At 42.5% G+C, this 20,141-nt stretch overlaps 1 protein-coding gene across 1 annotated transcript in view; it reads left to right on the top strand.

The window, feature by feature from the left end:
- The window catches only part of LOC146821001 (alpha/beta hydrolase domain-containing protein 17A-like), a 709,079-nt gene that overhangs the window by 518,694 nt on the left and 170,244 nt on the right, over positions 1 to 20,141 (top strand). The window contains exon 3 of the mRNA XM_085609780.1: positions 19,689 to 19,868. Coding sequence (XP_085465906.1) covers positions 19,689 to 19,868 — 180 coding nt within the window. The remainder of the gene's footprint in view (positions 1 to 19,688; positions 19,869 to 20,141) is intronic.

Consider the following 20,141-nt stretch of genomic DNA (forward strand, 5'->3'; position numbering starts at 1 on the left):
TCATGTATGTGGGAAGTACAGTGAACAGTGTCAAATTCAGAATCCTGGAACACATGCGGGCGATAGCGAAAAAAGACTTTACCTATCCCGTAGCCAGACACTTCGCTATAAAACATAACAGCGACAGGGATCTGTTGCAGTTTTTTGCGATTGATTGTGTCTTGGCACATGCCAGAGGAGGTGACAGAGTAGCAAGATTAAGACGACTGGAGTCAAGATATATAATCGATCTCCAAACTAAGACCCCATATGGGTTGAACTCAGGAGAAGAGCTGATAGTTCATCTAGGGACCTAGATAGTAGATACTCCAGGAGTCATTGCCACTCAGAAATACTTGACCTACCAATCATTAATTGTAATTTTGATTGTGACCCAATGTGCATCATTTGAATATGCTGTTTAGCATTGACTCTCGAAATATGTGTCACATCATCTTTCTTCTGTTCCTAATTTTTCCCTTTTCCTTACCTTTTTTCTTTTCTTGCACCTTTCCTCCTTTCTTTAAACTGATTGCCCTTTACCATTTGATTTATTAGTCAGCATCAAGCCGATACACGGCAAATACAAATAATTGCATGACTATGGTCAAAAGACAATTTTGGTTGGCACCGTTTACGGGGTCACAAATCGCCTAATATAGGCGGACTGCCGATCCACGGCTTCATAACTAAGAGACTGTACTGTGAAATATATCCAATGTGATAATATTGTTTTGCATTTAAACTGATGAAATGTCTATATGTTTCGAAAAACATTAATTGTTAAATTTCACAGTTAATCCGTAATCATACACCTATATACTTTGTATCTGAACAATCAATTTTTGACCCTTTAAAGATGGCGCCCGAAAATCCCGGACCGCTGTCCCCTCCGACCTCTTCTATGTTTAATTTTGAATGATGTATATAAGAAGTAGCTTGTAATGAACTTAGTAACAACACTGAGGAAGGACTAGTTCCGAAACGCGTCTGTTGTTTACTCCTCCGAATTAAACGAAGCTGCCATACTACTTACCCGTGAGTGCTCGATCCTTTTTTGTAAACCTGAAGGAGTCATGGAGCGTGAATAGAGATTGCGGGGCACCTCCGCATTTGAAGCACCCGCCTTTAGCGTGCCGCGCTTCTCAGGTGCAGTTGAGCGGGATATATATATATATATATATATATTTCTACTTACCATCTCTAACTGGCACAGTAGAACATCTCACCATCTAGATTAAGAAGATGAAGGATTACAGTTAGTGTCCTGGAGTAGTTCAAGCTGTGAAGATACATTAAAACAATTGCAATTTCTAAGAGAGAAGCAAGCTCACAGCGTATTCAGGTATTTTAGGAATAGTGTACTACATCGTAGAGTAATATTCAGATATTAATAGAAAGGAATGTTTTGAATAATTTGTGTTTGCCATTACAGGTGTAAGGAGACCAAAGAGAAGAGCTCTAGAGTAGTCACCACTGTAGAAGTCTCACTTTCTTCCCATTCCCCTTTCCCCCTCCCCACTGTGTGCAGCATTGGAGTTGGGAAAAAATCATCTGACAGCCAGCTTCGCCCCTTCTGCTTCTGTGAAGGCACAAGTCAGGTATTGGGTATCCAACCGCATAAGAATATACTTTCTTGTGTGAGTAGTTCTTGGAATCCTTTTTGAATTTCTCATATTTTGAATCTTTCAATGTCACTTCGAAGTCGGTCATGGTTTTGTTCAATTCATCCAGTCTTTTCTTTAACTCTGAGGTCGATTGGAAAGATTTTAAGCGAACCTCAAGTGTATGTATCTCTTCTTTCATCTCCTGGGACAATCGTACTGCTGTTTTTATGATGAGTACCAACCAATCTCTGGTGCAATGCCAGAAGATTAGGGACCAGACTTTTTTGAATGATTTATCTTATTGAAAGATAAATGGTTTGTTACGTGCAATTAATCCTCGTGGTACCGCATTCATTGTATGGTATATTCGGTCATCATGACCCCGTGGTTTTGATCTGATTCCTCTTGAGTTCTGTCAATGCATCCCAACATTGACCCGCTTCATTAGTATCCCTGTTGGGTGTCTTTGTGAAAGGGGTCGTGGAAGACAAAATTCTCTCCACTTTCTCTTCGGAGAAAGTGAGGCCTGTGACTTCGGCCATAATAATGTGTGGTGTCAAATAACAAGAGTGCAGGGGGTGGGGGGCTCCCACAGCTGCGCACTGTATATAATACAATAAAAAAACGGGGGGAGGTAGAGGTTAAGGTTAGGTTCACCCTCCTTACTGAATGCAGTTCCACAACATCCGGAATACCGGAATTAAAAACCTAACCATAGCAAGAAAAGGGATTCCACTGAACATGTGTGAAAAACCCTCTTTCCAGAAAGAAAAAATATTTTCTAGAGTCCCCTCACCCACCAGGGTTACCCCTAGATGGCATGCTTCATCATTGGGGTCCTCTCAATCCGCTGCGGATTGAGGCGTGCTGCGACTTGCGAACTACGTAGGAGCACTTAGTTTTTGGAAAATATGTGTGGTGCAGTGATGTGGAGTGGGAAAAATAGGTTACAAAAAAATAGCTAGTGAGCTAATATTATATTCCTGCTCCTACTCGGTATGTTTTAAAATCAGGGGTTAATACTAGGAAAAGACCTAACTGTAATGAGTATGGTGTCCCTAGTACTGGGTCGACATGTTTCGAGCTTTCCCCTAAAGCTCTTCTTCAGGACCACCCAACGGGCCAGCCCTGTGCGTACCACACCTAAAGAATCCTGTGATTAGGAAGCAATGGGATGCACACCTAATGTGTTTTTTCACCAGATATTTAATACATACGGTTGTACACTGACACCCTGCATCTTTTGGAAATAAAGCAAAAGAAAAATCAAAAAGCCTGCCTACCAGCCAAGCTGGCAGGCCCTTTATATATGCGGCGTCGTATCTCGATCAATGTACTCCTCTATATTGTGTGTACTTAACAGCTATTTTGTGCGATCGTCTGTGGTGGAAGATATCAATCACACGAGGTCTTTGTGAAGAAAAGTGGTTATGTACATATTACAGTTTAAAAGCACTCGTGAAAAAGCCACCACGTGACATACAACATATAACAAAATAATAGTGTTACATATCAATTACACATACTTTTGTTTAGGCAGAAATATGCCTCTTGATCTGCAGGGGTAGAGGGGCTTGTAGTCACACCCTAACATGGTAATGGGGACATAGAGATAGTCATTAGAGTTTTCTAAGGTAAATGAGATAGGAACAAGGGAGAGAATTCCCGGTGCCTGTGCTAATTCAGGAAGGAAAGTAGAAACTTTATTGTTTTTTTGGAAAAATGAGAAATAAGGTCAAAAGGGTCTGGCTGGACTTACTTCGTCAAAGCACTCCTCGCGGAAAATGACCTGATGGCACCCCTGGAAACCGCAAATCACCGAGTCTGTCTCCCGGTGGCCATTAAATAGACCCGGATCGGCTTAGTCATGCTTACTTCAAAAACCAGACCGTGTCTCTCACAAAATGGCCGCTGTGACTGGCAATAGAGCGGGGCTATCTTGGGCGAATGAAATAGACCCAGATTAGGCTAGTCATGCTTACTTCAAAGACTAGACCGTGTCTCTCACAAGATGACTGCTGTGACTGGTAATGGAGTGGGGCCATCTTAGGGGAATGACCAAATTGTCAGGTATTGTTGACAAAGGGCGGAAAATAAAATAAAACTAACAAGGGGGATACATTTACAAGGGGAATACATTTAGACACTCAAGTACAATTGAGTGGTAATTTGTGCAGTATGTTGCAAGCGCAACGGTACATCTGGTTGATGCATGAAAACCTGTGACATAAGAGCTCGGCTGTGCTCTTCTCAGAATTACTTTTATGTACATCATGAAATGACTAAACCTCACGTAGTGTTCGGGGAAGTCATGAAAAATGCCAGATTCCTGGATTATGCATTGCATCAGAATGATGCGCAAGACCTTTTGACTTGACAGCTGGACTGCGCTCTTCTCAGGATAGCATTTTACCAAGTCTGTCTCCCGGTGGCCATTAAATAGACCCGGATCGGCTTAGTCATGCTTACTTCAAAAACCAGACCGTGTCTCTCACAAAATGTCCGCTGTGACTGACAATGGAGCGGGGCCATCTTGGGCGAATGAAATAGACCCAGATCAGGCTAGTCATGCTTACTTCAAAGACTAGACCGTGTCTCTCACAAAATGGCCGCGTGACAGGCAATAGAGCGGGGCCATGTTAGGCAAATGACCAAATTGTCGAGTATTGTTGACAAAAGGCTGAAAATAAAATAAAACTAACAAGGGTGATAAATTTAGAAGGGGAATAAATTTAGACACTCAAGTACAATCGAGTGGTAATTCATGTAATATGTTGCGAGCACAACGGTACATCTGATTGATGCGCAAAAACCAGTGACATTACAGCTTGGCTGTGCTGTTCTCCGAATAGCTTTTATGTACATCATGAAATGACTAAACCTCAAGCAGTAGTATTAGGGTAAGTCATGAAAAATGCCAGATTCCTGGATTATGCATTGCATCAGAATGATGCGAAAGACCCTTAGACTTGACAGCTGGACAGCGCTCTTCACAGGATAGCTTGCATGTACATCATGTAATGGCTAAACCTCATGTCTTGTTAGGTGGAAGTCATAAATAGTGCCTGATTACTGGCTAATGCAAGATATCATGTATGGAATAGTAGACTCGTAGTTGTCAGTTCGAGTCTTAATGCCACTGATAGGCAGTCTACTGTTCGCAAAAGAGCAGCTGCTACTGGAATGGTGATGGGGCCTTCCTGTGTGATTGGGCATTCTAGATTGAGTGGTACCCATGTGTTATTATGGGAGTATCTCGTGCAGTTGGACCTTTACTTCTGTTACATTGTGAGTAGAGTGGTATACTCAACCAGTCTACTAAGAATGGCAGAATGTATATTCCTGATTCATTTAACGAACTGACCCCACTGGATATCATCATTCAGTCCTTCGGTGTCTGTGTGCAATTTATACACCCACCGCTGCTCTTTCTCTAGCAATCTTTTTCTAGATTGTCAATATGTTTGAGATGTTCTAACTCTACCCAGTGTAGATCGTTAGGGGTGTGTTTCACTTCATTGAAATGTGACGCCCTTTTCGTGATGACCCGGTGGCACCTGTTGTTTCTGCGGTTTTCTCCTATGCTGATGCTAACCTTTCTGGTCATACCCACATAATGTAGGTTACATGTGCATGTGATCAAGTACACAACCCCTGTGGTATTGCAGTTAGTGAATTTACGTAACTCCCAACTCATCTTGTTGTTAAAGGTTACTTTTTTTGTAGTGTAGATCAGGTGACACACACTGCAGTTGCCGCAAGGATGGTGACCCGTCGGTAGGGTGCTCAGTACTTGTTGGGTCTTATTTTTGTATTATTTACTATTTATGACATATTGTTAATTGTGTTTATTTGGTATTGTATTAATGGACTTTTCAGATTACTGTAATTGTAACTATTTGCAACATGAAATATCGTCGTATGCTTTGATGGTTTTAAAATTTTTAACCGAATAAAGCTATTCTTGCCTTGACTTGACTTGACTGGGTCTTATCGTTTCTTGTTTGGGGTTTGGGGCGGGTGTGTACCAAGAAGTCTCTTAGGTTTTTTCCTTTTCTGTGTGAGAACATGGGTGTGGGAATGTTCAGTTTCCCACTGTTAAGGGTGTATCAGTGGTTTTTGACTATTTCTATGACACGGTCGGACGCTATGTTGAAGGTTGTAATGCATATAGGTCTTTTTTCTATTTCAGTGATTTGTTAGGTCTCGCCTGACCCAGCGCATGCGCTGGTCTGGCGAGACTTATTGAAAGGGCTCCAAAAAGTGCTACCAGGCCAGCCTAGAGCTACAGTGCATGTGCGCGGGCGCGCGCCCCTCGCTTTACCGCGATTACTTTCACTTTCGCAGCCGCTTTGAAGTTTGATCGCGATCACTTTCGCGGCCGCTTGGCATAGCCAATAGGTCTCGCTTTTGGCCAAAGCTTGTATGGATTAAATACTCTGCTTGAGATGCGCACTTTAGCGCCCTTCGTCTGCCCTGCGCTCACATCACCACTTTCACTGGAGGAGACTGCTACAGTTAACGAATGCAACCCCTTCACCCACGTGGGTAATGGTACAAATGAATGACGAGATGTTGTGCGCGTGCCTGGTAGCTATTGTTGGAGGGCGGGTGAGCTTGGCACTTGTGCTCACTGGTCAGCCTTCCTATGGTAAGTGTGCAAGTGGTTTCAGTTTCTGTGTGAGCCTACCACACCATAAGCGACACATACAGGCGCTCTTTAAAAAATTGGGCTAACAGAACTTCACTTTTGTTTTTGACTTGGACACACACATTTGTGAGTCAGACAGCACACAAGAACATTAAAGCTGGGTGGGGAAAAATCCGAGGCTAAATGTTTCCGGTCAGCAAAGCGATACGCCTCATCAAACCATCAGTAAGCGTCACTGCACTTCACCAAACTAGAGGAAGACTCTGTGGAGTGCTAATTTGTGTCAAACCTAATCGCATGTTGCCTATCTAATAATGTGTTGAAAAAGTATTGCTGAATACGTTAAACTTGCATATCTGTCCAGAGAACATTCACAAGTAGCAAGATATTGAGTTTCGAATTCAATTTGCCTAACTGAGAAGGGGTTTAAATTGGATCATGGAGTTTTACATACAGGCTTTTTAAATAGCTAAGAAATGCCAGCATCAGCCACGTGTCATGGGCCTCAAGCAAAACCCCTGGGGAATAGAAGAAGAAACAAGCATTGCCAAAGCCAATAGGTCTCGCCTTTTGGACCTTATAAGTGTTTAGCCATGCAACAGTTGATGTTGTTGCACCAAGGAGATTGTGCTGCATAACTAAATACTTATAAGGTCCCGAAAGCGAGACCTATTGGCTATGCCAATGCTTGTTTTTGATATGTCCCCAGGAGCGCTTCTCTGTTGTTGTTTTCAGCTCTCTTTTTGGCTTTGGATATCAGGTTTTTGGGGTATTTCCCTGCAAGTTTCTCAGATAGCCCTTTGGCTTTTGCTTTGAAATCCTTAGTCTCAGAGAAGTTTCTCCTAAGTCTGAGAAACTGTCCAAAAGGCTGGTTCTCCTTTGGATGTCTCGTATGGAAGCTGTCGTATAGGAGTAAACAGTTTTTTGCAGTGGGTTTTACGTGTGTGGTTGTCTTTAGTAAGCCATCAACAGCATAGATGTTGAGGTCCAGAAAAAACAGTTGGGATCTACTCATGGTATGTGTGAACTTTAGGAAAGGGTCTTGTTGGTTCAGCCACTTGATAAACTCATTGGCGTTGGACTCGTTTCCCTCCCAAATCAGATGAACATCGTTGAAAAATCTCTTCCAAAGTTGACTATGCTGGCGGTGTGGGTTTGTACCCGGCAGAATTTTGTGCTTTTCAAGGTGGTGCACGTATAATCCCACCACACTCGGGGCAAAAGTACTACCCATACTGGTCCCGTGCTGTTGTCGGAACAAGATATCTTCATAACAGAAGAAGTTTTCCGTCAGGGTCCATTTGCCGCATTCTAGTACAAGATGTCTTGGTGTATGATAGGTCCATTGCTCTTCATAGAGGACCTCTTCAATGATGTCTAGGGTCTCCTTGTGGGATAGGCTGGTCTAAAGGCTCTCCACATCCAACCCAATGAGGATGCTGGTTGTTGAGTCAAATTGTAGGTCTTGAAGGAGAGTACTGCCTTGGTTTGGTATCTTGTAGGTTCATGCTTGTTCCTTGTATCAAGGGGCATTAAAAGGCGTCTGTGAATTTAGAGAGTGGTTCCAGTATGGACCCTATGCCGGAAACGATGTGTCGTCCAGGCGGGTCTTCTAATGACTTCTGTATCTTGGATATAGTATAAAGATAGGGGGTAACCGGGTGGGTATTAGCCAAGAAATCCCCTCCTTTTTTGGTAATCAAGTTGTGTGCTGTGACCTCTTCCACTATGCTGGGGATCTCTACCCGTAGGCGTTCCGTTGGGTCATCTCTGATGCAGAGGTTGTTCCTCTCATCTGCCATTTTGAAGTAAGCATGACTAAGCCAATACGGGTCTATTTAATGGCCACCGGGAGACAGACTCGGTAAGATGCGGTCTCCAGGGGTGCCATCAGGTCATTTTCCGAGGGGAGTACTTTGACGAAGTAAGTTCAGCCAGACCCTTTTGACATTATTTCTCATTTTTCCAAGGAAATAATAAGGTTTCTATTTTCCTTCCTGGATAAGCCAAGGCATTGGGAATTCTCTCCCCGGTTCCTTTCTCATTTACCTTTAGGAAACTCTAATGACTATCTATATGTCCCCAATACCATTTTAGGGTGTGACTACAAGCCCCTCTACCCCTGCAGATCATGAGGCCTATTTCTGCCTAAACAAAAGTATGTGTAACTTATATGTAAAACTATTATTTTGTTATATGTTGTATTTCACGTGGTGTCTTTTCATGAGTGCTTTTTAAAACTGCAATTTGTACATAACCACTTTTCTTCACAAAGACATCGTTAATAATTGATTTCTTCCACCACAGATGATCGCACAAAACAGCTGTTAATTATACCCACTATAGAGGAGTACATTGATCGAGATACGACGCCTCATTTATAAAGGGCCTAACAGCTTGGCTGGTATGCAGGCTTTATTAATTTTCATTTTGCTTTATTTCCTACAGATACAGCGTGTCAGTGTACAACCATATGTATTAAATATCTGGTGAACACACATTAGGTGTGCACCCCATTGTTTCCTAATCAAAGGATTCTTCAAGAGTCGTACGCATGGGGCTGGCCCTCGTGTGGTCCTGAATAAGAGCATTAGGGGAAAGCTCGAAACATGTCGACCCAGTACTAGGGACACCATACTCATTACAGTTAGGTCTTTCCCTAGTATTAACCCCTGATTTTAAAACATACCGACAAGGAGCAGGAGTAAAATATTAGCTCACTAGTTAGGTATTTTTAACCTATTTTTCCCACGCCACATCACTGCACCACACATATTTTCCAAAAACTAAGTGCTCCTACGTAGTTCGCAAGTAGCAACATGCCTCAATCCGCAGCGGATTCAGAGGACCCCAATGATGAAGCATGCCACCTAGTGGGAACCCTCGTGGGTGAGGGGACTCTAGAAAATAATTTTTCTTTCTGGGAAGAGGGTTTTTTACACATGTTCAGTGGAATCCCTGTTCTTCCTATGATTAGGTTTTTAATTCCGGTATTCCGGATGTTGTGGAACTGCATTCAGTAAGGAGGGTGAACCTAACCATAACCTCTACCTCCCCCCGTTTTTTGATTGTATTCTCAGCTATAACCTGAATTAATCATGTGTAGGGGAAAATTATAGTGACGCTTTTAGTTCATTGCATAATATTCATATTTATAAGAAGTTGCACTTATTTCATTTTGTTGAATGGTACAAACTTGTAATCCAGTGAATTAGCCAAAAGTCAATAAATAAATTGCGGCCGAATGCTTACGTTAGCCTAACTTTATGTGTAATTTCATTTTTGCCTAACATTCTCTGTTTCAGACCCTAGAAAACAGGGACTGAACAAATGCTCTCCAGAAACTACATTACACAACCCCTTACGTATGTCAACCAAACTACCTTTCACCCAACCATACAGTGCCTCAGAAAAGTACCCCAAATAACCCTTGCAAGGCTGGTGAGATAGTGTCTGACTATTGCTGTCGCTCAACCCAAACTCTTATGGGTGGCCTACACTTACCAGGGCTCCTACCATGGGGGAACCCCTCTCCCTGCACCTCTCATCTAGAGTCAGTAGATTGGCCTTCCCAACACCAGGAATATGATCCCCTTTGCCAGTTCCCCAACTCACCTCAGGAACCCTGCACATCACTGGAGTCACCACACAATCCAGACCCCCTGGTGTATGTCAACACCCTCCTTGGAGCAGGGCATCAAGTCTGTGTGTGAGTACCTGACCCTCAGTACTGCACCCAACACTTTTGCTGCCACCATCTGGGTTGGACCTAGCCATCCTGGCTTTCCAGTCCAGCTCCAGCTCTCTCACTTTAAGCTCATAAGCTAAATTCATTTCCCTTTCCATCAGCTCCATTTGTCTTTTTACTTGCTACAACTTGAGCCTTCTGGCCCACCTCCTATTCCACAGTTCTGCTGGAGATAGACTGGGAGAGGGACTACTGCTGCCTGACCCAGAGGGTACCTCCCCTCCAAACAGCTCCTGAGCCCTCAGCACATCTTTCCTTTGAATTTGCTCCCTGGTATCCACACTAGGATCCTCAGGATGTGTACTGGCATTCCTGGCTGCTACCCAGTCCCTCAGCACCTTTCGTAGCTCCTTCTTTTTGGTGAGACCTCTCATTGGGACTTTTAGGTTTTTGAAAACTGCCTTCAGTTCATTTATGGTATAGGTTTCCAACCAATTCTAGGAATGTAACTGACGATGCTCTTGACTGAGAAATGATGCAGTAGGAAGGTCAAGTTCAAACATAGAGAAAGACAAAAATAAATCAAAAAGGAAAAACCCAGTATGTGGTACATAGTGGTGTGCGATATGGTTGTAGTGTACACCAATCACTACAGTTCAAGTGCAAACACAAGTCCTATCCTCACTGCTGACAACCAATATTAGAAATGGGGGTATCTAGTAGGCAACGGTTTGCACCTTTATCCAAAAAGGGACCCTTCCTTCTAGTCAGGATAAGGAGGATACACTACTGAAATAACCCCTGCTCACACCCGTGGTAGCTTGGCACAAGCAGTCAGGCTTATCTCAGAGGCAGTGTGTAAAGCATTTGCACATAACCAACAGTAATACAGTGAAAACACTACAAAAGGACACCACTCCAGTTTTAGAAAAATAACCAATATTTATTTGTGCAAACAAAACCAAAACGATAAAAAACCTACATTCAGTAAAAAATAGGCTCTTTGCAAGTATGACTTTAAAATGTAGTTCCTTACAGGCTGGTGCTACCGTGGTCTGGTGCTACAGCGGTGCTGGAAACAACAGAATCCAACAGTTCCGGCCAACCACATCCGTGCGGGTCTGCGTTAGTGTCAGCAGACTCATAAACGGTACTTTTGATTCCAGCTGACTTTGTTGGTGCAGGCCTGTCGCGGCAGCCATCGCGGTTGCGATGTGAAGTGTATGTATGCGGCGTGCGGTGCCCTCAAGTCGCAGTGTAGGCAACGGCTCTGTAACGGACATCCAGCGGCGTCGGTGAGACCAGGGCTGCGATGCGGAGTGAGGTGGTGCCCGTTGCGGTGCTTGTTGCAGTGCAAGTGACAGTGCTGGTTGATGGGAGCTGGCATCGGTCGGCCCAGAATGCAGTGTGGGACGGGGCGGTGCGTCGTGTGACTTATGAGCGGTGCCTCCAAACCACGGTACAGTCACGGGTGTCGAGGTTAGCGGGCAGCAACGTCAATGAGACCAGGGTGGCGGATTGAAGCGAGGCGGTGCTGGGTACAGTGCCCACAGGTCGTGGTGCAAACAGTGGCTCGGTTGCGAGGGTTGTTGTCAGTGAGACCAGGGTTGCGGTGCCCTCAGTACACAGAGCCGGCAGCGATGCTGGTGACGGTACCAGCTGCTTTCCCCCTCTGTGGCAACTGAAACCACAGTTCCAGAGGTGTTATCCAGAGGTAAGTGAAGTCTTTGCTGTCTCTGAGACTTTGTGAACAGAAGGCAAACTCTATTTCAAGCCCTTGGAGATACTCAGCGATAACTGAAGAAAGTTCAGTCCAGTCCTTTCACTGTCCATGGCAGAAGCAGCAACTGCAGTCCACCCCAACAAAGCAACAACACAGCAAAGGGGCAGTACTCCTCCTGACAGTTCTTCCAGCTCTTCTTCTTGGCAGGTTCCTTGATCCAAGCGAGTTCTCTGAAGTCTTTTATCTCCCTGAGACTTCCAACTGGAGGCAAGCTCTACTTCAAGCCCTTAGAGAAACCTCTAGCAGCAGGATGATGAAAGTACAATAAAGTTCTTTCCCTGCCCAAGACAGAAGCAGGAAGCAGCAGGCCAACAAAGCAGAGCACGCAGCATAAGTGGCAGTTCCTCCTGCAGCTTTTAAAGCTCTTCTTCCTGGCAGATTCCTTAGTTCAGCAGTAATCTAAAGTTCTGGGGTCTGGCCCCAAATATTTATACCACATTTTCATTTGTTCGCTTGTGGCAAAAGTCTCTCAGCCCAGTCCAAACCAGCTCTGTCCTCTCTGGCCCAGCTTCCTGGCAGGAGGTGGAGAAAGCATTGTCAGGGGTGTGGAATTTAATAAAATATCTACTTGTCCATAGGGCAGGTTGCTTCCTAAATCTACTTGTCCTGAACAAAATCCACTTGGCCCTTTTGTGCTATGTAAAACAGCGACAAATTACGGCAGCAATCTCATTATATAAGAGTTTTGATATAGCCTCTCTAATTATGCCAGGGTTCGTACCATAGTAGAGTTTGAATACTAGAAATTCCCTTATGTTGCTACGTTTCAGCAGGTCTACATACTGGGGTTGAAGGTAGTGGTAAACAATAGTTCAAGGGTTGGAATGCCCTTTTGAGTCTGTGCAAACCTATTAACAGGCATGTTTTAAGGGGTTTCACCAACTCTTTTCCCATAGTAAAAAAGGTTGGAAATTTACTCCTGACAGTGGCAGACGTAAAGCTTTTTCCAGGGTTGGGGAAAAAAATGTTTGGAGGAAAAGTGAACTTGAAACATTCAGTTTTTCACATGAGCAAATCTACACATGCACATTTGCTCATGCTAAAATGCAGTTTACAAATATTTTCTAGGAGTACTGTTTCTTGGGCTACTTCTGTAAATTCTTGTGAATTCACGCAAACTGTATGTATGGCATAAATGCAAGGATATATACCATGGATGCACTTTTGAGTCTTTCTTTAATAATTGGGCCTCTAATTAGGCCTTGCGTTAACCATGACCTTTTGTGTTTAGTAAACTTCTGTGTCTCTCTCTCTCTATCTCTCTCTCTCTCTCTCTCTCATTCTCTCTCTTTCTTTCTCTCGGTCTAACAGCTGGCTTCACTGTGAGTGACAGTATTCTGGTCTTTTACAAGGAGCATATTAGCATACAAAGTAGTTTTGTTCAGTGCCTAGAACTGCTGTGGCAATGTGTGCTTTTTGAGACCAAAAACAATTTTTGCCTTTGCCAATGCTTGTTAGAACGGTGAGGCTCCAGCAGCTCCCACACCGATAAGGTTTAACAAAAACCATGCCTAAACAAATCACGCATTGACAAAACCAAAAGGTTGACCACCAATTTCAGACCTACTGGCTTTGCCAATGCTTGTTTATTTTTGTTCTGCATGATCATATTTAAACTGGTTACACTGATTTTCCATTATGAATGTTTTTGGGATATACAAGCATACATCAACATGTTACTAAATGATGATGCAAAGCTATGGTACCTGAAATCTTACAGCAGTTTAGCAACAAATATTTTTTTCATACTTGCATTTTTATGGGAACATTTTATTTTGAAAGCATAGAATCATCACTCTGGCTTTTAAGCTTCTTCAAATATTTGCATATAATCAGAGAGCATTCTGGGAGCAAAGCCTTGTATTACTAAACTTTGACATGTGTACACATTTATACTGGAACCACCGTCTGTAGTGCAGGCTGAGCTTACAACATTTACTTTTAGTGCTCACCCTAATAATAAAGGCTTTGCATTAATGAACCATTAATGAACCATAAATACAAATTTGAACAGCATTAATACATGGACACACATATTACCATAACTGTAGGCAATTTCCTTCCCTAATCCATAATGTGGTACTGTAAACTAGCAGCCAAAGGGTTTGTGCTACAGGGGGTTGGGCCAACTTGTCCCAAGGACAAAACACACATGAAAACTAGTTGCCCTTGACCCCAAACAATATGTCCCGGGTGTCGGGCTATATGAATTCCACATCCCTGCCTTGTGCAAGGGAGACAGGGCCATTTCAGGTACAAGGGAAATCTCCCACTGCTAGAAAGGTGCTAGTGAAACTACTCCCACCACTCTGAATGCAGCCCAGGTCTATTCAGCCCAGCCCTGACTCATCCAGGAAAGGCAGGACACACATTGAACCCCCCCCCCCCGGGCTGTCTGCAGTGAATGCCCATACCCAGCCCCTGTCACTCCAAAGCAAGAAAGTCAATACACAGACCAGCAGAGGGACATAGGATGGCTAAGCAAGAAAACACCTACTTTCCAAAAGTGGTATTTTCAAACACAGACAACATCAAAATCATCTTTACTAAAAGATGCATTTCTACATCCTGAGTTCAGGCATACTAAACTCCATTTCTCTATCTTGTCCCAATGGGCATCATAAGATGTTATAAGTAAACTCCCATTCTATCCTATGGGACAGGGAGTCTTTCAATAGGGAAAAAGGACAGGTCACACGCACCAGGACATGCCCTACCTGTCACATACACTGCACCCTGCCCACACGGGGCACCTTGGGCCTACCTTAGGGGTGCCTTACATGTAAGAAAATGTAAGGTTAGGGCCTGGCAAGTGGGTGCACTTGCCAGGTCGACATGGCAGTCACAACTGCATCCAGACACTGCAGTAGCAGGGCTGAGAACTCTTTGAAGGGCTGCTTGTGTGGGTGGCGCAGCCAGTGCTGCAGGCTGACTAGTAGCATTTGATTTACAGGACCTGGGCACACACAGTGCACTGTACTAGGGACTTAAAGGTAAATCAGATAAGCCAATCATGGAAACACCAATCCATAAACACAATTTACCTAGAGAGCATATGCACTTTAGCTCTGAACAGCAGTGGTAAGGTGCGCAGAGTCCTAAAACCAACAAAAACAGTGTCAAACACAGGAGGCCAAACAGAAAAAAGTCTGGTGGTAAACCCACTGAAAAAGCCAAGTCTAACACTGTCTGTGAAAGGTACTAAAAGTATCCAGCTATACCAGAGCTATGGACATTTCCAAGGAAAAGTCGTATGAAAGTGTCACGTTGGTGGCTAATGATATTATGTGCTGTGTTAGTTTCCTAAGAGAGCAGACCTATGCTTTGCTTGAGTGGCTTTAAGCTACTTGACCCATCGTCAGAGTGTTTCTACTGAAGACTCTGATGGCTGACACTTTCCTTCCTCTTCTTTTAATTCATATGCTTTTAGTTTAGGGTCGCCCTATTAGGGTAGTGTTAGGAGAGTAAGGTAACTTATACTCGTTAAAGAGAATCATTTGATGCACTATAATCTTCATTTCTTTTTGATTGATTGTGTCATTGCCTTAGAGTCAGTCATTTGTATGTACTATATAGGGTACATCTCTTAAGGAGATTTGGACTTACTCTGATCTTTTTGTACTTTTATATGATTTTGATGAGACTGATTTACATTGATTTGTTTCTAAATTTATAAATAAACTTACTAAACTCAATCAAGGAGTCGAGTGGATTAATGTGTAGCCACATCGGTTAAACTGTACTGGGATGACAACAAATGATTTCTACTTTTCTCCGCTCACTCTACTAGAAAGACCTATTTCCTCTGGGGAGAAGTTGTGTAAACGCAACGCTTCCAGCACTGCAATGCAGTAGCCAACAATAAAGTCGGGTGTGGAATCTCAACCGCCGGGTTAAGCAGTTTAGCCAGCACCAGTTCTATCTCCTCTTGTCTCAGCCCATCAGCCATTGTGTAATCCACTTTATCTGAAAGTCTAAAAAGTTAGCTCAAAGTTTGGTGCTCCCAAACCTCCATCAGCCACAGGGTGCTGTGGGTTTCCTAAGGACACCCTCTTTCAACCCTTATCCCATATCAACTCCTGTATCAGAGTATCGAGTTGGCAAAACCAGTATGAAGGCACTGGAACCAGAAGGTTAATAAAAAAAATTAACAGGTGTGGTAACATGACCAATTTGGACAGGGAGACTCAGGCCATAATCGGTAGTTGTAAAGAGTGCCAAAAATAGATGCTGGATCGGAGAGATCTGAGTGTTTTCCCAAGGTTACCATCCCGTAGGTCCTCAAGGGAGTGGAATATCTGTATCCCCAGGTAACAGGATATGGTCTGGGCCCAGTTAAAATCTGCAGGGAGCTCCTATGGGTGAGGAATTCCCGGAGACACGGGGAACAAGTGGGTTTTGGTTTTGTTTTCCAAATTCCTGCAGGTGAACGCCCTAGAGGAACCCGCAGTGGCATCTGCCAGGTAAAGTAAAAGATCGTCAGCACCATCTACCCTAGTTAAAAGCTAGGTAGATGCGAACATGAAGCTAGCAATGTGCCTAGGTTCCACTGGTCAACATGTTTCTAGCCCTACCCTAAGGCTATTCTCAGGACCAAAGATGAAAAATATTCCTCGTACCACTCATATATTAGTAATCAATGTGAATAGATTAATGAATGTATACAGCACCAATTGGTGTTGGAATCATCATGGATTGAATATCAACTGTAAAGGAAATAAAAGGCATAAAGAAAAAGCATGATACTTTTCTAAAAACGACATTATGAGCTCGTGACCATATGCCCAACTGATACTAAATATTGCACCTGTGTGGAGAAAACGTGGTATATTTTTAATTATAAGTGGTGATCACTTCTAGTGCGGTCATACGTCAAAATATTGTATATGACATATAAGACACTCACAAGACGTACAAACAGGTTAATGTACAAATAGTAAAAAGCTTCCACCCAAGACACTTGAAGGAAAACCTACCATTCAGACAATGCTTAAGAATCAGACGCAACAGCTCTGACCTGCAGGATATAAGCAACAAGCTGAAATTTTATTATCAAAACTAGAAGCAAGGAACTGTCCGAAAAGTTTTTTTTCAAAAGCAATGAAAATTGCAAGGAATAATCACAGAGAGACCCTCCTTAAAACACTCCCCTCTAAAAAACAGGAGGAACGTCCAATCTGTATTACGACCTATAACACAGCCTCAAATCAGATAAGTAAAATCATCAATAAACACTGGCGCATCCTCAACAGTGGCACCTACAGTTCTCGAAAACTATGTTCTCACACAAAAGAGAGCGAAGTCTCAGGGACATCCTTGTACATACATGGCCTAGAACCAACGGTATGAAGGAAACTCAAACAGGTCTTTTTCCAGTGCAGGGACACCATCCCTGTGGGAACTGTAGTGTATGCCCCCTAACTAAAGCAACACGCACTATCAAATTTGATGACAATACCACCTGGGATCTGAGACATTTCATGTACTGCAATACGGACTGTGAGGTCTAAATGATAACCTGCCCATGTAATTTACGTTACATTGGCATGACCACTAGAAAGATAAAAGTGAAAATAGGTGAACATCGCAGCAACTTATGTTGCAGACGAGCTGCAACGAAAATGTTATCCCATTACATTGAACATAATCACACGACTAATGACTTCAATTGGGTCATGCTGGAGCGGGTACAGCAAAAATCTCACCTTTTTAAAAAAGAACAACGATGGGTATTTCGCCTTAAAATGCAAAATTGGTCTCAACAAAAACATCCCATGGGGTAGTTTCACTAAGTAACTGATCCCTTCAAATATAGATAGTCACAAAATAGCTTGATAATCTGCAACAGGGTGATAGTATGCATACGTCAAACTGAAAGAACCAATCAATGAAAAATAAACTGAGGGTAGTATAAACCCCCCCTTTTTTTGTATACATGCTTAAACCATCCACCCCAATTGGTTTTTTCTTTATCATCACCCACGTACGCCATGTCCAGTAAGAATCGGTCATCACATTTGTGTTTTCACACATACTTTTAATCTTTCATCCCATAATTCAATCAGACCACTTTGGAGGTACATTTTTGTAACATGTCTTGCATTTGGGTTATCCCAAAATGACCAACCTTTTAACATCGGATGGCATAACGTTTTTTCATATATATACATCATTGTGACCTAAGACTCAAATTTTTTTTTTAACCTTTTTGCACTTTATACTTTTTTTGCACTTTATACTTCTTTTTTGTTTGTTTCTGGTATGTTCAGTTTTTAAACAAAAAACTTAATATTTATACCAACAGTAATTTTCTGACAACTGAATGAAATTACCCTTTTTAATAACGTATGTACCTTCCCCAAAACAAAGATCCACCCACACCAATGGCATACCAGGAAGTTTTGCCACCGATGGCAGCCATTTTGGTAGGTCAGCATTCTAACGTTCCTTGTGCACGACGACGCCGTGGTGACGGAGCTCGGACTCAAAAGAACCTGCTACTGTGGTCTTTTCTCAATTGTCGGAGACAAGGGTGGGTACTCACCTTTGAGCGAGGGAGTAGACTTGAGGCACTGATCTGCAAGAAATTGATAGAGTAAAACTGCAGTATTTCGGCTTAAACGCTACATAGCCCTCAGTACTGCTTTTTTGACGGGGTATCATGTTTTATTTCTCTTCCTCATTCTGAGTGTGACTACAAATGTCCCTTTCCTACGTTTGGTCTCATGTTGCAATTATGAAAGCAACGATAATGTAGTTTTTTTTACTAGTTGTTCACCAACCTTCATATTACATGTTTGTATGTTTGTATGTCTTGTGATCCGATATTTTCATGTATGACAGCACTAGAAGTGATCGCCACTTATAATGAAAATTATTTCACACTTTCTCCACACAGGTGCAATTTTTTTATCAATTGGGCATGGAGTCATTAGCGCATAATGTTTTGAGAAAATAATTATGCTTTTTCTTTATGCCTTTTCTTTCCTTTACAGTTGATATTCCAAAATGGTTCCAACACCAATAAATGCTGTATACATTCACTAATCTCCTCACATTGATTACCAATATATGAGTGGTAAAGGGAATTTTTTCATCTTTGCTCCTGAAGAATAGCTTGGGGTAGGGCTAGAAACATGTTGACCAGTGGAACCTAGGCACATTGCTACCTTCAAGTTCCCATCTCCCCAGATGTTAACTATATCGGACAGGGCTAACAATAAAGATTTTTTACCACTGTCTAAGTATTTTTAACCTTTTTTTCCCCCACTCAGACCTCTATACTTCATCCACACATTGTACAAACTAAAAGTGCTCCCACGTCTTTATAGGTCGCAGCACACCCCGTTCTGCTGCCGTACGGGAAGAACCTGATGATGGAGCATACCACCAAGGGGCAACCCTAGTGGGTGAGGGATATTTAAGGACAATGCAGTGCTTTTCCTTGTATATAAATATAAACATCATCAAAATCTAGCAGGGAAAGAAAAATCATGTATTATTCTAACCAAACAGAGGGACTCTTCTTGATTGTTATAGATTTACTTGGGGAGGACAGGTTCTCCTGTTTCTTATTTTTCCTCTACCTCCCCTTGTTTTTTGAAGTATGCTTAGAATCCGATCATACAAATTGTTTCCAGTGCTAAAGCAATATTACTATTAGCTCTCAAAGTCATTGTCAAAATGAACTGTATTACTTTCAGTAGAACTGTCCCTATATTTTTATCGCTTTTAGCCAAATGGTAAAATCAAATATTGCTTGTAAAAGCAGAAAACATGTCTGAGCATGACATAGTGGTGGCCTGTGTTTCAGAGCCTCTCCTTAACAAGATTTGTTATTACCAGTTCAGTTTTCTTGGCTCTACTTAAAAATATCAGAATGGATGTGTCAATAATGTGCCGTGGGTTTACATTTGCCTGAGTATAAGCATCTCTGTCTGTTAGTCATAACTTTAAGCACCTGCATTTTTTTCTCTACAGATATGGAATATGCCCAGACAGCATAATTCTTTACGGCCAAAGTATTGGAAGCGTGCCAACAGTGGACCTCGCATCACGATATGAGTGTGCTGCTGTCGTCCTACACTCGCCACTGAGTTCGGGATTGAGGGTTCCCTTCCCCAACATTAAGAAGACATACTGCTTCGATTCCTTTACCAAGTATGTGTCGTAAGCCAGGGAGAGGAAGTAAATGTCTGATGCAGAGAAAAGATGACTCATGGGTCAAATGTGTGATTGGCTAGGCTACATCACATACCTGGAAAATTATTTGTGCTGTGATTCAATAAGATGCAATGATAAAGGTCTACAAGAGACAGCCGACATCCATCTCTCCATTTGCAAAGTGATATTTTTTCAAGTCAAGTCAAATTGCTTTATTTCGATAACAAGTATCATAAAAGCATCAGACAATCCTTTATAAAAAATACAATC

This window comes from Triturus cristatus, chromosome 6 (genome assembly GCF_964204655.1).
Source record: "Triturus cristatus chromosome 6, aTriCri1.1, whole genome shotgun sequence".
Lineage (NCBI taxonomy): Eukaryota > Metazoa > Chordata > Amphibia > Caudata > Salamandridae > Triturus > Triturus cristatus.